The 20774-nt window shown below is 43.5% G+C and overlaps 1 protein-coding gene and 1 pseudogene across 1 annotated transcript; one reads left to right on the plus strand and one right to left on the minus strand.

Moving 5' to 3' along the window:
- Window positions 1–784: 784 nt before the first annotated feature.
- LOC120924626 (C-C motif chemokine 19-like) lies at window positions 785–10763 on the plus strand. The gene is made up of 4 exons (XM_040335624.1): window positions 785–974; window positions 6699–6825; window positions 8970–9057; window positions 10556–10763. Exons 1-4 carry the CDS (start codon window positions 908–910, stop codon window positions 10565–10567), a joined length of 294 nt encoding a protein of 97 aa, XP_040191558.1. The 5' UTR covers window positions 785–907; the 3' UTR covers window positions 10568–10763.
- Window positions 10764–17482: 6719 nt separating this feature from the next.
- LOC120925180 lies at window positions 17483–17616 on the minus strand (annotated as a pseudogene).
- Window positions 17617–20774: the final 3158 nt, after the last annotated feature.

Consider the following 20774-nt stretch of genomic DNA (forward strand, 5'->3'; position numbering starts at 1 on the left):
CCGATAACCAGAATCGGTGAACCTGATTGGCTGAGATCAGCCGTCAGTCTTATCCAAGGAACGCACCCTGTACGTTCCCTGGATAAAGCACCCGGGAGACGAGGGCTGTACACAGAAACCCTATCAGAGCCGCTGGCTCTGATAGGCACTTCCGCACAGCCAACCAGCTGCTGTTATTTAGGTGGTCGGCGCTCAATGTCCGGCCACCTGAATAGACCAGCAGCAGCTGGCAACAATAACAAACATTCATGCAATGCATTAATGTATGTTATTTTCAGTGGCGGTGCGGAGCCAGAGGGGGCGGCGCTCCAGCGCCCTCTATGGACGGACCGCCGCTGCTTGGGAGCAGGACTGTTTCCTATCATCACGCCTGAATCTGCTATTCTCCATTCTTCTTCAGCTTTACTTTCCTCACCACAAGTTTACTGTTTTTACCCCGGCTGGGTAATAAAGAGCACAGCAAAGAGCACCTGTCTTTTACTTCTACTAGATGTACCACACATCAATTACCCCTAGGAATTTCGGAGGAGCCGAGAGGTAATACGCCGCCCAAAAATCCAGCAGCTCCTCCGGGGGTAATGCTACATATATATAAAAAATAAAATAAAAAAAATACGTGTCTGGTGGGGATTTCTGTAGCCTGTGCTTTGCTCCTTCCTCCTGATAGTAAATGCTGGGGGGGAGGGGGGGATTTTTGCCAATGCTCCTCCTCCTCTCCTAATGGAGTGGGAGTGGAAAGATTTCCAAAATGAAAATGAAACTTCTCCCGGGTCAATAAATAGGGAAACTCAGAGACAGGAGGAGATCAGAGGAGACTGGAGAGGCTGGAGATACACAGAGTGGGATAGACACTTATCACAGCTGTGTTACATCGCGTCCGCATCCTCCACCACCAATCATCATCATCATGGATACCCTTCGCTACAAGATCTTCATCATCCTCATCATCGGGGTCATACTCAACATCTGCCAGGGTAAGGACTGCAACCAGAGCATGTTTTATATTATGTATAAGGCAATAGACCATCATGTGCTGTGCACTGCAATATAACATTAAACTAAATATTGTAGCATAATGTAGCAAAGAATAATATACTAGAATACAATGTAAAATAAAATACCAGCGTACAATGTAATGTAATAAAAAATAATAATAAATAATATAACATAATGATGCTTTTGAAAATGTCTTATCACTGCAGTAACGATATCAACAAAATAATAATAATAATAATAATAATAATAATAATAAAAATGAAAAAAATTAAATACTGTCATTAAGTTTCATTTTTTTCATTTTTATTAATATTATTATTATTATTTTGTTGATATCGTTACTGCAGTGATAAGACATTTTCAAAAGTAGCATTATGTTATATTATTTATTATTACATTTTATTACATTACATTGTACGCTGGTATTTTATTTTACATTGTATTCTAGTATATTATTCTTTGCTATATTATGCTACAATATTTAGACACACTGGGGCAGATCCACAGACAGAGTACGCCGGCGTATCTACTGATACTCCGGCGTACTTTCAAATTTCCCGCGTCGTATCTTTGGTTTGAATCCTCAAACCAAGATACGACGGCATATGTGTTAGATCCGACAGGTATACGGCTTCGTACGCCTTTCGGATCTAAGATGCAATACTTCGGCGTCCGCCGTGTGGCGTTCACGTCGTTTTCCGCGTCGGGTATGCAAATTAGCTATTTCCGACAATCCACGAACATGCGCGCGGCCGTCGCATTCTCTTACGTCGTCTCTAGTCGGCTTTTTCCGGCGTATAGTTAAAGCTGGTATTTTGCAGCATATAGTTAGACTTGCCATATTATGTATGGCCGTCGTTCCCGCGTGGAAATTTGAATTTTTTTTTTTGCGTAAGTCGTCCGTGAATCGGGATGGACGTAATTCACGTCCAAGTTAAAAAAAATGACGTCGTTGCGACGTCATTTAGCGCAATGCACGGCGGGAAATTTAGAAACGGAGCATGCGCAGTTCATTCGGCGTGGGGACGCGCTTCATTTAAATGAAACACGCCCCCTAATCGCCGATTTGAATTCCGCCGCCAGAGATACACTACGCCGCCGTAACTTACGGCGCAAAATCTTTAAGGATTCGAAATTACGCCAGGTAAGGTACGGCGGTGTAGCGTATCTCTGATACGCTGCGCCGATCTATTTCTATGTGGATCTGGCCCACTGAATATAATAGTAATTATACTTCTGAAAATTTCTGATCACTGACTTCAGTGACACCGGGTCGGGTGTCCTCTTCGGTGGGTCGGGTGTCCTCTTCGGCGGGTCGGGTGTCCTCTTCGGCGGGGCGGTATACGCCGATACCCGCTTTCCTGCGCCGAGTTTGAACACTGCGCCGACATATACAGAGCGCAGTACACTCGTGTATTGTCGGCAATGCTCGGCTACCCGCGCTGACGTCCTGTACGTCCAGGACGTGAGCGCGGAAGGAGCCGAGACTGCCCGACTATACCCGAGTGTACTGCGCTCGGTATATGTCGGCGCAGTATTCAAAACTCGGCACGGGAAAGCGGGTATCGGCGTATACCGCGCACCCACAATTTTGCCCTGATTTTCAGGGCAAAAAAGTGCGCGGTATACGCCGATAAATATGGTAATTATTATTACTATTATTATTATTATAATATTCAGTATGTAATTAAGTTTCATTTATATTTTTATTATTATGTTGTTGATATTGTTACTGCAATTAGTGATTAGAAATTTTCAGAAGTATAACTACTATTACTATTATCAATAATATATATTTAGTTATACCTCTGAAAATGTCTGACCACTAACTGCAGTATCAACAAAATAATAATAAAAAAATGATATAACAAACTACATGCTGTAGAATATAATTATAGCAGTAATATAATTATACTTCTGAAAATTTCTGATCACTAGCTGCAGTAGCGATATCAACAATATATATATATATATATATATATATATATATGTAAAATTATATAGAATAACTACATATACTGTATATTATTGATAATAGTAATGATAGTTTTACATCTGAAAATTTCTGATCGCTAGCTGCAGCAACGATATGAAAAATATATAAAGAATAAATAAAAAAAATAAATGATATAGCATAACTTCATATATATATTATTAATAATAGTAATAATAGTTATACTTCTGAAAACGTCTGACTACTAACTGCAGTAACAATATCAACAAAATAATAATAAAAACAATTATATAACATAACTACACGCTGTATATTATAATGATAACACTAAAAATAATTATACCTCTAAAAATTTCTGATCGCTAACTGCAGTAACAATATCAACAAAATTAAATAAAATAATAATATGACATAACTTTATGTAATTTACAATAATAAAAAAATATTTCTATAGTGCTTTTCTCTCTGTGATATCAACAAAATATAAAAAATAAAATAAAAAAAATGATATAGCATAACTACATATATATTATTGATTGCTAACTGCAGTAACAATTTAAAAAAAATAGTAATAAAAATTAAACTTAATTACATACTGACTATAATAATGATAATAGTAATAATAATTATGACTTTTGTCTGACCACTAACTGCAGTAATGATATCAACAAAATAAAAAATAATTATATAGCATAACTACAAATATATTATTGATAATAGTTATATTTCTGAAAATTTCTAACCAGTAACAATATCAACAAAATAATAATAATAAAAAAAAATTATATACTACATACTGTATATTATAATGATAACATTAATAATAATTATACTTCTGAAATTCCAAAAAAATCAGAAGATCTGAGATTCGAATAAAATTAGAATGTTTGAAAAAAAATTGAAATTCAGAATTTAGAAAGAAAATAGGAGATTCGGAAATTCGAAAAAAATTGGAAATTCAGAGATTTAAAGGAAATTTAAAAAAAAAAGTTCCTTATAAAAGGTATAAGCTAAAGTAAAATAAAAATAAAAATGCAGTGATCTAAAAGAGCCAATTAGAAATGGACTTCAAGCCGTTTAGAATGACCAGGCTAATGAAAAGTCATTTCTGATTGGTCGGCTTCTCCTCTTCCCAAGTAAAAGCACTTACTAAGACGATTCGAAAGGCTTGTATTTTTATTTTTTCCTTGTGTGTGTGTTTTTAATTTATAACTTCTTCTGTTACTATTTATATGCCTAATGTTGTTTTAGGTTTGTAGGTTTATTTTATTAGATCTCCCCTGTGTGTTTTATGACACTTTGCTACAATGTTGTGTAGTGAGTGTACAGCTTGTATAACGGTGTAAATTTCCTGTCCCCTCAAAATAACTCAACACACAGCCATTAATGTCTAAACCGCTGGCAACAAAAGTGAGGACACCCCTAAGTGAAAATCTCCAAATTGGGCCCAAAGTGTCAATATTTTGTGTGGCCGCCATTATTTTCCAGCACTGCCTTAACCCTCTTGGGCATGGAGTTCCCCAGAGCTTCACAGGTTGCCACTGGAGTCCTCTTCCCCTCCTCCATGATGAAATCACAGAGCTGGTGGATGTTGGAGATCTTGCACTCCTCCACCTTCCGTTTGAGGATGTCCCACAGATGATCAATAGGGTTTAGGTCTGGAGACATGCTTGGCCAGTCCATCACCTTTACCCTCAGCTTCTTTAGCAAGGCAGTGGTGGTCTTGGAGGTGTGTTTGGGGTGGTTATCATGTTGGAATACTGCCCTGCAGCCCAGTCTCTGAAGGGAGGGGATCATGCTCTGCTTCAGTATGTCACAGTACATGTTGGCATTCATGGTCCCCTCAATGATCTGTAGCTCCCCAGTGCCCCAGACCATGGGAGTGCCCCAGACCATGACACTCCCACCACCATGCCTGACTGTAGGGAAGACGCACTTGTCTTTGTCCTCCTCACCTGGTTGCCGCCACACACGCCTGACACCATCTGACACCAAATACCTTTATCGTGGTCTCATCAGACCACAGGACACGGTTCCAGTAATCCATGTCCTTAGTCTGATTGTCTTCAGAAAACTGTTTGTGGTCTTTCTTCTGCATCATCTTTAGAAGAGGCTTCCTTCTGGGACGACAGCCATGCAGACCAATTTGATGCAGTGTGCGGCGTGTGGTCTGAGCACTTGAAGGCTGTCCCCTCCTCCACCCCTTTAACCTCTGCAGCAATGCTGGCAGCACTCATATGTCTATTTCCCAAAGACAACCTATGTATATGACGCTGAGCACATGACCTCAACTTCTTTGGTGGACCATGGCGAGGCCTGTTCTGAGGGGAACCCGTCCTGTTATACCGCTGGATGGTCTTTGCCACTTCAGTTTCAGGGTCTTGGAGATCTTCTTATAGCCTAGGCCATCTTTATGTAGAGCAACAGTTATTTTTTTTTTCAGATCCTCAGAGAGTTCTTTGCCATGAGGTGCCATGTTGAACTTCCAGTGACCAGTATGAGAGAGTGAGAGCGATAACACCAAATTTAACACACCTGCCCCCCATTCACACCTGAGACCTTGTAACACTAACGAGTCACATGACACCGGGGGAGGGGGAAATGGCTAATTGGGTCCAATTTGGACATTTTCACTTGGGGGGTGTACTCACTTTTGTTACCAGCGGTTTAGACATTAACCACTTGCCACCCGCCAATGACATATTGACGTCGGCAAAGTGGTTGTAGAATCCTGACTGGACGTCCTCAGGATTCTGAGCCGATCGTTGTTGACACCCCGCAACACCGATCAAGGTAAAGAGTCTCTCACGGAGGCTCTTTACCATGTGATCAGCCGTGTCCAATCACGGCTGATCACAATGTAAACAGGAAGAGCCGTTGATGGCTCTTCCTCACTCGCGTCTGACAGACGCGAGTAGAGGAGAGCCGATTGTTTATCAGCGCACCCCCCCTTGGATCGCCACAGTGGACCACCAGGGAAGGGCAAACAAAAAAATAAAAGGGGGCAAAAAGAAAAAAAAGTCTGGGGAAAAAAAAAGCATTACAAAATAAAAAAGATGCCAATCAGCGCCCACAAATGGGCACTGACTGGCAACATGGGTAAATCAGTGCCACCCCACAGTGTCCATCAGTGCCACCCCACAGTGTCCATCCATGCCCAGTGCCCACCTATCAGTGCCCATCTGTGCCACCCATAAGTATCCATCAGTGCCGCCTATGTGTGCCCATCAGTGCCGCCTATGTGTGCCCATCAGTGCCGCCTATGAGTGCCCATCAGTGCCGCATACCAGCGCAGAAGTGATCAAATACCACCAAAAGAAAGCTCTATTTGTGGGGAAAAAAGGAGGCCAATTTTGTTTGGGTACAGTGTAGCACGACCGCACAATTGCCATTCAAAGTGCGACAGCGCTGAAAGCTGAAAATTGGCTTGGGCGGGAAGGTGCGTAAGTGCCCGGTATGGAAGTGGTTAATGTGTTGAGTTATTTTGAGGGGACGGCAAAGGTACACTGTTATACAAGCTGTACACTCACTACACAACATTGTACATACAAAGTGTCATTTCTTCAGTCACAGGAAAAGATAGAAGAAAATATTTACAGAAATGTGAGGGGTGTACTTACTTTTGTGAGATAATGTATGTAGCTCCGACATATACCGCAGCGCTGCACAGAGAACACTGAGCCAGTCACATCCGTCTCTGTAGCAGAGGAGCTTACACTCTAATTTATACATTCCTTTTCTCTCCTAGTGTCCGCCGCTAGCAGGAACCCCTCTGATTGTTGTTTGGCCACAAATGATAAGAAGATTCCCTACAAACTCATCAGGGCCTACAGGCACCAGGGCGAGGGGTCCGGCTGCTACATTCCCGCTATTGTGTAAGTGTCTGAAAATGATGAAAGTCTTCACTTCGTAACTAATGAGGGATTAGACCGCTGGGGGGCAACTTTCATTATATGGGGGGGGGGGGGGGGGGTGGCCCCCAACCGAAGCCTCCAACATCACCGCAGGGCCACATAGAAAATTCTGTGAATATCATTATCAGAGACACACAATAGGATACAGTCAACGACTATGGACATACTACAGGAGAGGGTCAGAGACTGCGGAGAGTTCGTCAGAGACTGCAGACATACTACAGGAGAGGGTCAGAGACTGCGGAGAGTTCGTCAGAGACTGCAGACATACTACAGGAGAGGGTCAGAGACTGCGGAGAGTTCGTCAGAGACTGCAGACATACTACAGGAGAGGGTCAGAGACTGCGGAGAGTTCGTCAGAGACTGCAGACATACTACAGGATATGGTCAGAGACTGCGGAGAGTTTGTCAGAGACTGCAGACATACTACAGGAGAGGGTCAGAGACTGCGGAGAGTTCGTCAGAGACTGCAGACATACTACAGGAGAGGGTCAGAGACTGCGGAGAGTTCGTCAGAGACTGCAGACATACTACAGGAGAGGGTCAGAGACTGCGGAGAGTTCGTCAGAGACTGCAGACATACTACAGGATATGGTCAGAGACTGCGGAGAGTTTGTCAGAGACTGCAGACATACTACAGGAGAGGGTCAGAGACTGCGGAGAGTTCGTCAGAGACTGCAGACATACTACAGGAGAGGGTCAGAGACTGCGGAGAGTTCGTCAGAGACTGCAGACATACTACAGGAGAGGGTCAGAGACTGCGGAGAGTTCGTCAGAGACTGCAGACATACTACAGGATATGGTCAGAGACTGCGGAGAGTTCGTCAGAGACTGCAGACATACTACAGGAGAGGGTCAGAGACTGCAGACATAGTACATGAGAGGGTCAGATACTGCATGCATACTACAGGAGATGGTCAGAGACTGCAGACATAGTACAGGAGAGGGTCAGATACTGCAGACATGATACAGGAGATGGTCAGAGACTGCAGACATGATACAGGAGATGGTCAGAGACTGCAGATATACTACAGGAGATGGTCAGAGACTGCAGACATGGTACAGGAGATGATCAGAGACTGCAGACATAGTACAGGAGATGGTCAGAGACTGCAGACATAGTACAGGAGATGGTCAGAGACTGCAGACATGATACAGGAGATGATCAGAGACTGCAGATATACTACAGCAGATGATTAGAGACTGCAGACATACTACAGGAGATGGTCAGAGACTGCAGACATAGTACAGGAGATGGTCAGAGACTGCAGACATGATACAGGAGATGATCAGAGACTGCAGATATACTACAGCAGATGATTAGAGACTGCAGACATACTACAGGGGATGGTCAGAGACTGCAGACATAGTACAGGAGATGGTCAGAGACTGCAGACATGATACAGGAGATGATCAGAGACTGCAGATATACTACAGCAGATGATTAGAGACTGCAGACATAGTACATGAGATGGACAGAGACTGCAGACATAATACATTTTGGCCTAAACTTGTTTTCTATTTTTTCTTATTGGATATGTTTATTAACACAGAGTATAAATGATTGTTTATTTGTTTTTCCCCCAATATGTTTTATCTTTTCTTTTTATATAATAAAAAATAAATAAAAAATATATGATAAAAAAATGCATTTGGGTACAGTGATGCATGACCACGCAATTTCCAGTTAAAACATGGTCTGGTCATGAAGGGGGTAAAACCTTCCGGAGGTCAGGTGGTTAAGAAACCCTTAAAGGGCTATAATAATAGTGTGTGACTGTGGGGGGGGGGGTTAAATAACATTGACACGCTTGCACTAAAAACCTTATTTTGGTAGAACGGGAGCACTAAAAAAATAAAATTATCACGGTTTATATATGTTATGCAGAATTGTTTTAAAATGACACTGGTCTGGGAAAAAATTATATATGTGTTTTTTTATTTATTTTTTTCGTTTTTTTTTTTTTGCTTTTAGATATACAGGAAAAAAAAAATATTGTAAGAAAATAGCACAAAATAAAAACAAGAAAAAAGAAACAATCAAAAAAACAAACACACATCTAATTCTGTAACTTTGTGATAACTGTCTGTCTTCTCTCCTCTAGATTCACAACAGTCAGGAACAGACACCTCTGCGCCCCCACAGATTCCGACTGGGTAAAGAAGTACATGCGCTGCCTAGAAAAAAACGCAGTGAGTAAAACTGATTTATTATAGAGATTACACTGATCAATAGTCATGTATATAGCTCTGACATATACCGCAGTGCTGTACAGAGAACACTGAGCCAGTGACATCAGTCTCTGTACCAACTTTGCCCAGTTCGCTCCTCAATCATTGGCTGTATGTTTTAAAAATAAAGGGCACCTGTCACAATGTTTCCACCCAAACACCAAATAGTTATGGCCCATTTAAGCCCCATTGCATGGAGCAGCTCACCTGTTGCATAAGACTTGTCCTGCATAGTTACATAGTCAGGGCTCATTTACACTTGCATCAAAACAAGGCTTCGGACAGGCTTTGTTAAAGCTCTTCGAACGCCAGTCCAAAATGATACCCCATGTAGCTTCAGTGGTGCTTCAAATCGTCTTCAAAGCCTCCATAGAAGTCTATGGCAAAGCTTGCTTGAAGTCCCACTGAAGCCTCATCAAAACCCCATGAAGCCTCACCAAAGCCCCACCAAAGGCTCATTGAAGCCCTATTGAAGCTCCACTAAAGCCTCATTGAAGCCCCATGAAGCCTCACTGAAGCCTCACCAAAGGCTCATCGAAAGCCCTATCGAAGCTCCACCAAAGCCATATCGAAGGCTCATCAAAGCCCTATCACAGCTCCACCAAAGCCTCATCAAAGCCCTATTGTAGCTCCACCAAAGCCTCACCGAAGCCCCACCAAAGGCTCATCTAAGCCCTATCAAAGCTCCACCAAAGCCATATTGAAGCCCCACCAAAGCCTCACCGAAGCCCCACCAAAAGCTCATTAAAGCCCTATCAAAGCTCCACCAAAACCTCATCAAAGCCCTATCGAAGCTCCACCAAAGCCTCATTAAAGCCCCACCAAAGGCTCATCTAAGCCCTATCAAAGCTCCACCAAAGCCATATTGAAGCCCCACCAAAGGCTCATTAAAGCCTTATCGAAGCTCCACCAAAGCCTCATTGAAGCCCCATGAAGCCTCACTGAAGCCCCACCAAAGGCTCATCAAAGCCCTATCAAAGCTCCACCAAAGACTCATCAAAGCCCTATCAAAGCTCCACCAAAGCCTCGTCGAAGCCTCACGACGCCTCACTGAAGCCCCACCAAAGGCTCATCGAAGTCCTATCGTAGCTCCACCAAAGCCATATTGAAGGCCCACCGAAGCCTCATTGAAGCCCCACCAAAGGCTCATCGAATCCCTATCAAAGCTCCACCAAAGCCATATCGAAGCCCCACCGAAGCCTTGTCGAAGCACCAAGCAAAAGCAAGGCGTAAACAGGACTGTAAACTAACCATTTTATTTTGTGACAAAAGCTTTGATTTGGCGTTCACAGAGCTTAAACAAAGCCTGTCCGAAGCCCTGTTTTGAAGCAAGCGTAAACTAGCCCTTAGTTGAAAAAAGACCATCCAGTCCAACCAATAAAAGGAAAAATAAATAGCATGTTAACAACATTTGCATTTGGAAATCCTAACTATTGTTGTTTTTTTTTTCCTTTTCTAGAAAAAATGTTGAAGCGGCAGAAGCGGATCCGGCGGAGGATCTCATGGCTGTGCCCGGGGGGTGGTGCCACCCTACTGCTTCTAGTGACACCAATAACTTCCGATCTGTCCTTCTCTCCTATGGCAGGGTGTGATTTCTGATATGTATCTGTCTCTGTAGGTCGTTACATTGTCGGGAGTTTTTCTTCTCATTAAATGTTGCAATTTGTTAGATTTGTAACGTCTGCCTGTCTGTAGCACAGGGGGGAGGGGGGGCTTGGCTTGTATCTCTGAGAACGTGATGGACCTTCCCCTAGTAAATCTCCCGGGTGTACGTGATTCCCCGCCGGCCACGGCGGCTTCCTCTGCCCGGCTATCCGGCACGCTTTAAGGCCCTGCCGCGCCATTTCACTTTCTGATGTTTCGCTTCTCTTTTCGGGTTGCTATGGTTGGGATTTACTCAAGTTCACGGGGAAACCGCTTTTTGGGGAAGTTTAAACACTTGCTGAGTGGCAATTTGAGCTTTTTTTATTTTTATTTATTTGTATTTTTTTTTTTGAAGGAAGTAGAACTTTATTGGTTTTGGGTGGAAAAATTAATTTAGTTTGGGGTGGAAAAAATTATTTGGTTTTGGGTGGAAAAGTAAATTTTTCCGCTTTCTTACCAACTTCCCCAATACGGCCCGGATTCACATACATTGCCGCATATTTAATGCCGGCGTAGTGTATAGAATATACGCTACGCCGACGTCGCGCACAGAGGCAAGCACTGGATTCACAAAGCACTCGCCACCAGTCGCTCTCAAATTTACCCTGGGTTATCTCAGCGTAAGCCAGCGTAGGTGGAAGTGGGCGTGAGCCATGCTAATGAGGCGTGACCCCATGTAAATGAAGGACTGAGCGTCATAAAGTTACGAATAACGTACGGCGCATGCGCCGTCCCGTGGACGCATCCCAGTGCGCATGCTCAGAATCACATCGAAACAACTGCCTAAGATACGTCGAATCACTGCCTACAACGTGAATGTAACCTACGCCCAGCCCTATTCACGTACTACGTAAACGACGTAAAATACGACGGCTGTGTTCCCTGGTCCATACCTTTTCATGACTTGCGCCTCCTATATGGGGAATAACTTTACGCCGGATGTAGGACTTACGCAAACCGCGTATATTATGCGTCGGGCGCAACTACGTTCGTGAATTGGCGTATCTCACTCATTTGCATATGTGCATAGAAAATCAATGGGAGTACCACTTGCGGCCAGCGTAAATATGCGCCCACGAAACGCCGGCGTAGGAAAGTTTTACGTCGGTGGGATGAAGCCTATTTTCAGCCGTCTAGTTTTGTGGGCACGGCGCACAGATACGACGGCGCATATTTACACTTACGCGGCGTATCTCGAGATACGTCGGCGTAAGTGCTTTGTGAATCCGGGCCTATATATATTTTTTACTGAAATCCTAAAAACAAAATCTGAGACACTGAGTCACTTTATTATCTTAATCTGTCAGTCCGCCCAGAACATGACTTTTCTCTCTCTGCAGCTTCTCTGCGGTATGAAGTCTCTTTTCCTTCTGCTGAATTCCTTCATTGTCTAAATGATCTCAACAGGGGGAGGCGGAGCTTATACCTAGTGGGTTGACCTGGGAACTCCCACGCAGAGCTAAATTCTACCTTTTTGGAAAATAAGTAATAATTAGGGGTCTTGGTTTTGGGTGGAGTGACCTTATAAGATGTAGCATGCTATTTGTGTCTTTGACAAAAGACAACATTTTTATTTTAATATTTTTTTAAAATATTTAAATATATCTCTGATTTATATTTTACATTTAAACATCCGATGTCTTTTTATTTGATTTATTTTTTAAATATATAAATATATCTCTGATTTGTATTTTACATTTAAACATCCGATTTCTTATTATTTGATTTTTTTTAAATGTATAAATATATCTCTGATTTGTATTTTACATTTAAACATCCATTTTCTTAATATTAATTTTTTTTTAAATGTATAAATATATCTCAGATTTATATTTTATATTTAAACATCCGATTTCTTATTATTTGATTATTTTTTTAATATATAAATATATCTCTGATTTATATTTTACATTTAAACATCCAATTTCTTATTATTTGATTTCTTTTTTAAATGTATAAATATATTTCAGATTTATATTTTACATTTAAACATCTGATTTCTTATTATTAGATTTTTTTTTAAAATGTATAAATATATCTCAGATTTATATTTTACATTTAAACATCCGATGTCTTATTATTTAATTTTTTTTAAATGTACAATATATCTCATATTTATATTTTACATTTAAACATCCGATGTCTTATTATTATTATTTTTTTAATGTATACATATATCTCAGATTTATATTTTACATTTAAACATCCGATGTCTTATTATTTGATTTATTTTTTAAATATATAAATATATCTCTGATTTATATTTTTACATTTCAACATCCATTTTCTTAATATTGAATTTTTTTTAAAAATGTATAAATATATCTCAGATTTATATTTTACATTTAAACATCCAATTTCTTCTTCTTATTATTATTTTTTTTTAATGTTTAAATATATCTCTGATTTATATTTTACATTTAAACATCCATTTTCTTAATATATTTTTTTTTTTTAAATGTATAAGTATATCTCAGATTTATATTTTATATTTAATGTATAAATATATCTCTGATTTATATTTTATATTTAAACATCTGATTTCTTCTTTTTTTTTTATTTTTATTTAATGTATAAATATATGTCAGATTTATATTTTACCTTTAAACATCCAATTTCTTATTATTTGATTATTTTTTTAATATATAAATATATGTCAGATTTATATTTTACATTTAAATATCCAATTTTTTATCTTGTGTGAAAAAAAAATTCAATACTGTTAATGAAATTAATAAATAGAATCTTTCTGTGTAATATCAAGAGTATATATATATTTTTTCAAGCTTATAGAAGCTCTGTCATAGAGCAGAACACCTGTGTGGACAGGCTCGATGGAAGCAGACAATCCCTTCCTCATAATATCAGAGCAAAGGGGAACTTGGCACCCGAGTCTTGGACTTGCAGCTTCCATCAGAGCCCTTTCACACAGGGATTTTGCTTCCCGGCACGGTGGACACCATGGTAACTTTGCTCAATGAAATGATTTGGCATTTATTATTCTTTAGGAACTGGGCTTCCTCATGTTTAGTTTGTACACTACTAGTACTTAGTAAGTTTGGACTAGACTTGTGCCTTGGTTAGTCAATAAACTACTAGTAGGAATTAGTGACATTCAGCTACACTTGTCCCTTATTTAGTGTATACTAGCAGTGGTTAGTAGCATTAAACTGGGCTTGTCCCTTTTTGCTAGTAGTAGCAGTAGTGGGTAACACTGAACTACTAGTAGTTAGTAACATTGAACTGGCCTTCAACTTGATTAGTCCATACACTACTAGTAGTTGGTAACATTGAACTGGCCTTCAACTTGATTAGTCCATACACTACTAGTAGTTAGTAACATTGAACTGGCCTTCAACTGGCTTAGTCCATACACTACTAGTAGTTAGTAACATTGAACTGGCCTTCAACTGCCTTAGTCCATACACTACTAGTAGTTAGTAACATTGAACTGGCCTTCAAATGGCTTAGTCCATACACCACTAGTAGTTAGTAACATTGAACCGGCCTTCAACTTGATTAGTCCATACACTACTAGAAGTTGTTAAAATTTAACTAGACTTGTGTTTTCGTTAATCAAAAAACTACTAATAGGAATTAGTGACATTCAGCTACACTTGTTCCTTATTTAGTGTATACTAGCAGTGGTTAGTAGCATTGAACTGGACTCGTCCCTTTTTGCTAGTAGTAGTAGTGGGTAACACTGAACTACTAGTAGTTAGTAACATTGAACTGGCCTTCAAATGGCTTAGTCCATACACTACTAGTAGTTAGTAACATTGAACTGGCCTTCAACTGGCTTAGCCCATACACTACCAGTAGTTAGTAACATTGAACTGGCCTTCAACTGGCTTAGCCCATACACTACCAGTAGTTAGTAACATTGAACTGGCCTTCAACTTGATAAGTCCATACACTACTAGAAGTTGTTAAAATTGAACTAGACTTGTGCCTTCATTAATCAATAAACTACTACTAGGAATCAGTGACATTCAGCTACACTTGTCCCTTCTTTAGTGTATGCAGTGGTTAGTAGCATTGAACTGGACTCATCCCTTTTTGCTAGTAGTAGTAGTGGGTAACACTGAACTACTAGTAGTTAGTAACATTGAAGTGGCCTTCAACTTGCTTAGCCCATACACTACTAGTAGTTGTTAGTAGTGGCAGTGAACTGGATTTGCCCTTTGTGTAGCCTGCCCTGTACACTACTAGTAGGGATTAGTGACATTCAACTTGACTTGTTACTTCTTCAATTTGTCTTTGTACATCCTGTACTCGTAGTGCTTACTAAAACTGAACTGGAGTTGTTTGTTGCTAACATGGAGCTAAATGTGTCCCTTTGTAAGCATGTGCACTGCTATTAATGAAGTAGGCATGTCCTTTGTTTAGTCCATAACCTACTAAGAGTTTACTTGTACAGTAGTAGAAGGAATTGGACACATTCCATGGGACTTGCCACTTCTTTACCCCGTAGTAGACTGTTTGGCAGTGGCTACAATGTAGCGGATCAGATTATTTATGGGATGTACGACGTGTAAAAGGCAACAAATACACGGATCTCACACCGTGCGCCAGAGAAGAGATCACTTAAGGTTCCTGTAGTGAGTACCAGATGGAGTTGGAATTTTTCCGACATCTGATGAAAAATTTGTATGTATCAGATGCACTTTACATGCCTCGTGTCCTATTAGAGTAACATCAGTAATTACACGCCGGTCATTTCAGAGAGCAAAGTAACATTACAGCTTGCTGAGAACTCCATAGAAGGAGAAATTGTTGAATTGTATCGTGAATGTCTCAGTCTACCCAAAACTGTTGTTTTAGCTATGGGGGGGTTTTAGAGGAATGGGTTACTACTGGCTTCCTCTACTTCTTGGGGACCATAGGGGGTCCCTGTCATACCTAAAGACGCTGTGCCCGTCCATCTGGGAGTATTGGGTTTCCCCCTCCACCTCACGATCTCCATTACAAGAGACAATCTTGGGTTGGTGGGGAACCCCCTCATAATGGGCACGGAAAGGGTACAGACCCGGGAACTCAGCACAAGGATGGCGGGAACCCCTTGTAAGGCGGACAGAAGGTGTCCAAACCTTGGTACTCAGCACAGGGATGATGGAACCCCTCATAATGGGCACAGCAGGTGTCCAGACCTTGGTACTCAGCACAGGGTTGGTGGGAACCCCTCATAATGGGCACAGCAGGTGTAAAGACCTTAGTACTCAGCACAGGGATGGTGGGAACCCCTCATAATGGGCACAGCAGGTGTCCAGACCTTGGTACTCAGCACAGGGTTGGTGGGAACCCCTCATAATGGGCAGAGCAGGTGTCCAGACCATGGAACTCAGCACAGGGTTGGTGGGAACCCCTCATAATGGGCACAGCAGGTGTACATACCTTGGAACTCAGCACGGGGATGGTGGGAACCCCTTGTGATGGGCACAGAAGGTGTTTAGACCTTGGAACTCAGACCACAGATCTCACCGACACCGACCTGGAGAAGATCGAAGTGGTTAGATTTAACTCTCCCCTATTTACCATATATCAGTTCTGGGTGGAGCAGTTGTGAAAATGATAATGGGGCACCTCACAAGCTCTAGGCAGCTTATCCATGTGTATTCAGGGCTATTATTACAGTTATGTATAATATATTGATTTGTGGTGGATTATAAGGTTTTTATGTTAAATATCGTTTTTAATAAAGTTTTGTTTTACAAGTCTATGTGTTCGGTGTGATTCCTCTTCTGCTTCCAAAAAACAAAAAAAAAAGGAGTGTGTGGATCTGCATTATCCCCCACAAACAAGAGAAATATCGTGTGGCACTACCCACTAAGGGCCACTGTTAGTAAACTGGTTCTTCCCCAACTCCACCCGGTGCCAAAAAAAGTGCCCACACATAAAGAGTGGCACAAAAGGTGCAACAGGTGTTACACGATCCTCCGTAAGAAGGACCTGATGGGAACTGAGGTACCCACTAGGTCCATCTGGCCGAAACCAGACGGAGCCCATTCTCTGGAGGGTCTGCCGAAACAGTACCCACCCAAGTACTCGATGGGACTCCCCTGAAGGGAGACCCCATGAGAGAGGGCGAACCAAGCCAGAAGGCCATGTCCACCCACTCCCAAGACGTTCAAGGTAGGCCCGAGGACCTACACCCTACTAATCACACTGTGACAATGTGTAACAACCAACAAAAAATACATAAAAGTGACAAATAAATGAAAAGAAAGTGGGGAGGAGGAAGGTGGGAGAAGTAAAAAGTGGCCATTGTGCATCCCAATGGCCGGCCCTTCGGCCAGGAATCAAAAATTCCTCTGGTCCTAGCCAAAAGGCACGGCCCTAGAGGCAGGTGTGAAAAAAGTGGGTAGTGAAGTGGCCAAGATGGCAAATCTCGAAGTGCCCCTCTACACTTGTGCGAGCTATGGCACCCCTGGACTGCCACTCTGGGGGCAACAGCCCAGACCGATGCAGCCCCCACCCCAGCCAGGAGAGTATCAGAACACTGAGAGCTTGTAGAGAGCCCCCGGCCGCAGGGCTCACACCACTACCATTGCCCCCACCAAATTATATTCGGTGGTACCGGCCAATTCCCCTCAATAACACCAAAAAAGGGGCAGGCTTTCCCAACCGAAAAACTGAAAGGGGCGGAAACCACACAAATCTAGGCCAGAAGGCCAGGGACCCGACCCTTCGGCCAGACCCAATGGTTCTCCATCCTCATCAGGAGGCTACTGCCATTACGCCAAGAAGGTTTTGCATAGCCACCACAATCCCTATCCACCTCGCCGTGTACCAGGGACGGATAGCATAGCGCCACCTCTTGGGAACTGATAAGAACAGATACTAGACTTGATCTTAGCCAAAAGGCCGAGAAGCGAGTGTTAGGAGTAGTGGCAGACGCTCATAAGGGGTGCAGGGGCCCCACCCCCCTAATCCATTCTCCTGGACCCTTAATTTCCATGCAGGGCACCGGACACATGGATTTCAATGGGATTTTTTTTTTTTTAGAAGCACATGATTAGAACCTGAAGCTCTAATTGGCTTCAAAAAGGTGAGCCCACCCACTTGTGTGACATTAGCGATTTAATATTCGTTAATGTCTTCCTGCTTCTAGAAAATAATTCAATCCGGATGGCCGCACTCCAACCAAACGATTTCTTTATTGGTTAAAAGCCAGACGGCAAAAGACGCAATTCACAGCTGCTTCTTCCTGCTTCTCCCCCCGGCCAATCAGGTAGCGGGTCCTGAGATCCGATTGCCCGGGAGTCCTAAGACCCGATCGGCTGGGAGGAGAGGTGACCGCCGGGACTGCAGGGGGGGAAGCAACTGAAGCCACTAACTGAATGGGGATAAGTCCAGGGCTGGCGGGTGATTGGGTGATCAATAGAGCGACGTGGGGGCAGGTTTGTTTGTCGCCTAAAAAAAATTGAGCACCAGCCGCCGCTGGTTAGCAGGGATGGACTGGCCATTGGGACTACAGGGAGTTTCCCGGTGGGCCGATGGCTCAGTGGGCCGGCTTTAGTGACAGCAGACTGCCGCCCCCCTCCGTTCCTCTGTCTCTCCCTTTCCGCAGCGCTCTCCTGGGGGGAACAGAGAAGCAGGGGGAGGAGCAGGGGAGGGGGGAGGACCAGAGGAGCATGGGGGAGGACAGAGGAGCATGGGGAAGGACAGAGGAGCATGGGGGAGGACAGAGGAGCATGGGGGAGGACAGAGGAGCAGGGGGAGGACAGAGGAGCATGGGGGAGGACAGAGGAGCATGGGGAGGACAGAGGAGCATGGGGGAGGACAGAGGAGCAGGGGGGAGGACAGAGGAGCAGGGACGACGACATTGGAGCATGGGGAGGACAGAGGAGCATGGGGGAGGACAGAGGAGCAGGGGGGAGGACAGAGGAGCAGGGACGACGACAGAGGAGCATGGGGGAGGACAGAGGAGCATGGGGAGGACAGAGGAGCAGGGGGAGGACAGAGGAGCAGGGGGATGACAGAGGAGCAGGGGGGAGGACAGAGGAGCAGGGGGGAGGACAGAGGAGCATGGGGGAGGACAGAGGAGCATGACGGAGGACAGAGGAGCAGGGGGGAGGACAGAGGAGCATGGGGGAGGACAGAGGAGCAGGGGGGAGGACAGAGGAGCAGGGGGGAGGACAGAGGAGCAGGGGGGAGGACAGAGGAGCATGGGGGAGGACAGAGGAGCAGGGACGACGACAGAGGAGCATGGGGGAGGACAGAGGAGCATGGGGGAGGACAGAGGAGCAGGGGGGAGGGGACAGACAGCTGACTCAACAGCTATGGCCTGGGAGCTTCTCACTTCTGCCTAATCTTGTCCCATAAGGGGGGCACCAAACTGATTCTTTGCCCCGGGGGAAATAATGTCTAGCTTCCCCACTGGTACTGCATATAAAAGTACCAGTGCCAGCCGCTCTACTCTAATAAAGCTAGTTCAGGGGGAGAGGGGGCTTGGGTGGCCGGGGGGGGGGGGCGGTAGTTGTCCGGCCGCCATGGGAGAGACCTGTCAAAGTGGGCCAGTCTGGATAAAGTCCAGGGCCAAATTTTGTCCCAGTCCAGCCCTGCTGGTTAGGAGGGTCCTGCTCCTGCGAGTTTAGAATCTAATAATGAGCTCCTCCCACCGTCACTCTGCTCTCTCCTTCTATCAGCAGTCATAAAGCGATTGGCTCCTTGTGCTGCTTATTCATCTTGTACTTTAGCCCTGCTCACACCCAAGTGCATTTTTGGACTTACATGGCTTGCATTTAAAAGTGCATTATTGATGTATTAATGATGCCAGAGCTGCATTAATCACGTCTGGAGTTCAACTTTGTCAAAATTCCACAGGAAGGTAAAGCAAACACCATAAATGTGGGGGGAGGGGGGACCTTGCTGACCCCAGAATGGTAGTAATTCCCGACATCAAAGCTTTTCCTTCCTCTGTTATTCAGGAATAAATTCCACGCTTGTCACTTCCATGTGTCCAGCCTGGGTGTCCGTTACCGACAGCTGATACATTTTATAGGCACAGCGCTGTGGGATCACCACCCTGACCACAACGTCTCATTTATAACCCAGATATGATATTAACCACTTACATTCCGGGCACTTTTACCCCCTTCCTGCTGCCCAGGCCAATTTTCAGCTTTCAGCGCTGTCGCACTTTGAATGACAATTGGACGGTCGTGCTACACTGTACCCAAATAACATTTTTTAATCATTTTTTTGAGACAGATAGAGCTTTCTTTTGAAGGTATTTAACCACTTGACAACCGGGCCTATTTTGGCACTTTTCTCCTTCATGTAAAAATCTAATAGGTAGATTCAGGTAGAGTTAGGCCGGCTTTTCAGTAGATAAGCCGACCTAACTCAGAATCTACGCCGACTTATGTTTATGCGTATGCTCAAACAGAGATACGCTTAAACATATCTAAGATACGACAGCTTGCGCCGTCCTATCTTAGATTGCAATATTTCGGATGGCTGCTAGGTGGCGCTTCCATTGCGGTCGGCGTAGATTATGTAAATGAGTTGATACGCCGATTCACGAACGTACGCCCGGCCGCCGCAGTCGATTTACGCCGTTTCCGTAAGGCATTAGCAGGCCTAAAGTTATTCCACCTATTAGGTGGAATAGCAATGTTAAAGTATGGCCGCCGTTCCCGCCGCGAGATTCAAATTTTTTACGCCGTTTGCGTAAGTCATCCGCGAATCGTGATTTACGTTGTTTACGTCCATGTCAAAATCAATAGGCTCGTGCGGCGTACTTAGCCGCAATGCCAACTGGGAAGTGTAGGCGCCCGGCGCATGCGCAGTTAAAGAAAAACGTAAAAAACTTGAGGTCAAGCCTCATTACCATAAAACACGCCCCCCTCCAACACATTTGAATTCGGCGCCCTTACGCCCGCCCGCTTTAGGCTACGCCACCGTATATTAGCAGGCAAGTACATTGAGAATCATGTACTTGCCTAGCTAACTTACGGCGGCGTAGCCTAAACACGCTAAGCTACGCTGCCGTAACTGTAGGCTCTTGTACCTGAATCTACCTATACATT

The sequence above is a fragment of the Rana temporaria genome, chromosome 1 (assembly GCF_905171775.1).
Source record: "Rana temporaria chromosome 1, aRanTem1.1, whole genome shotgun sequence".
Taxonomy (NCBI): Eukaryota; Metazoa; Chordata; class Amphibia; order Anura; family Ranidae; genus Rana; species Rana temporaria.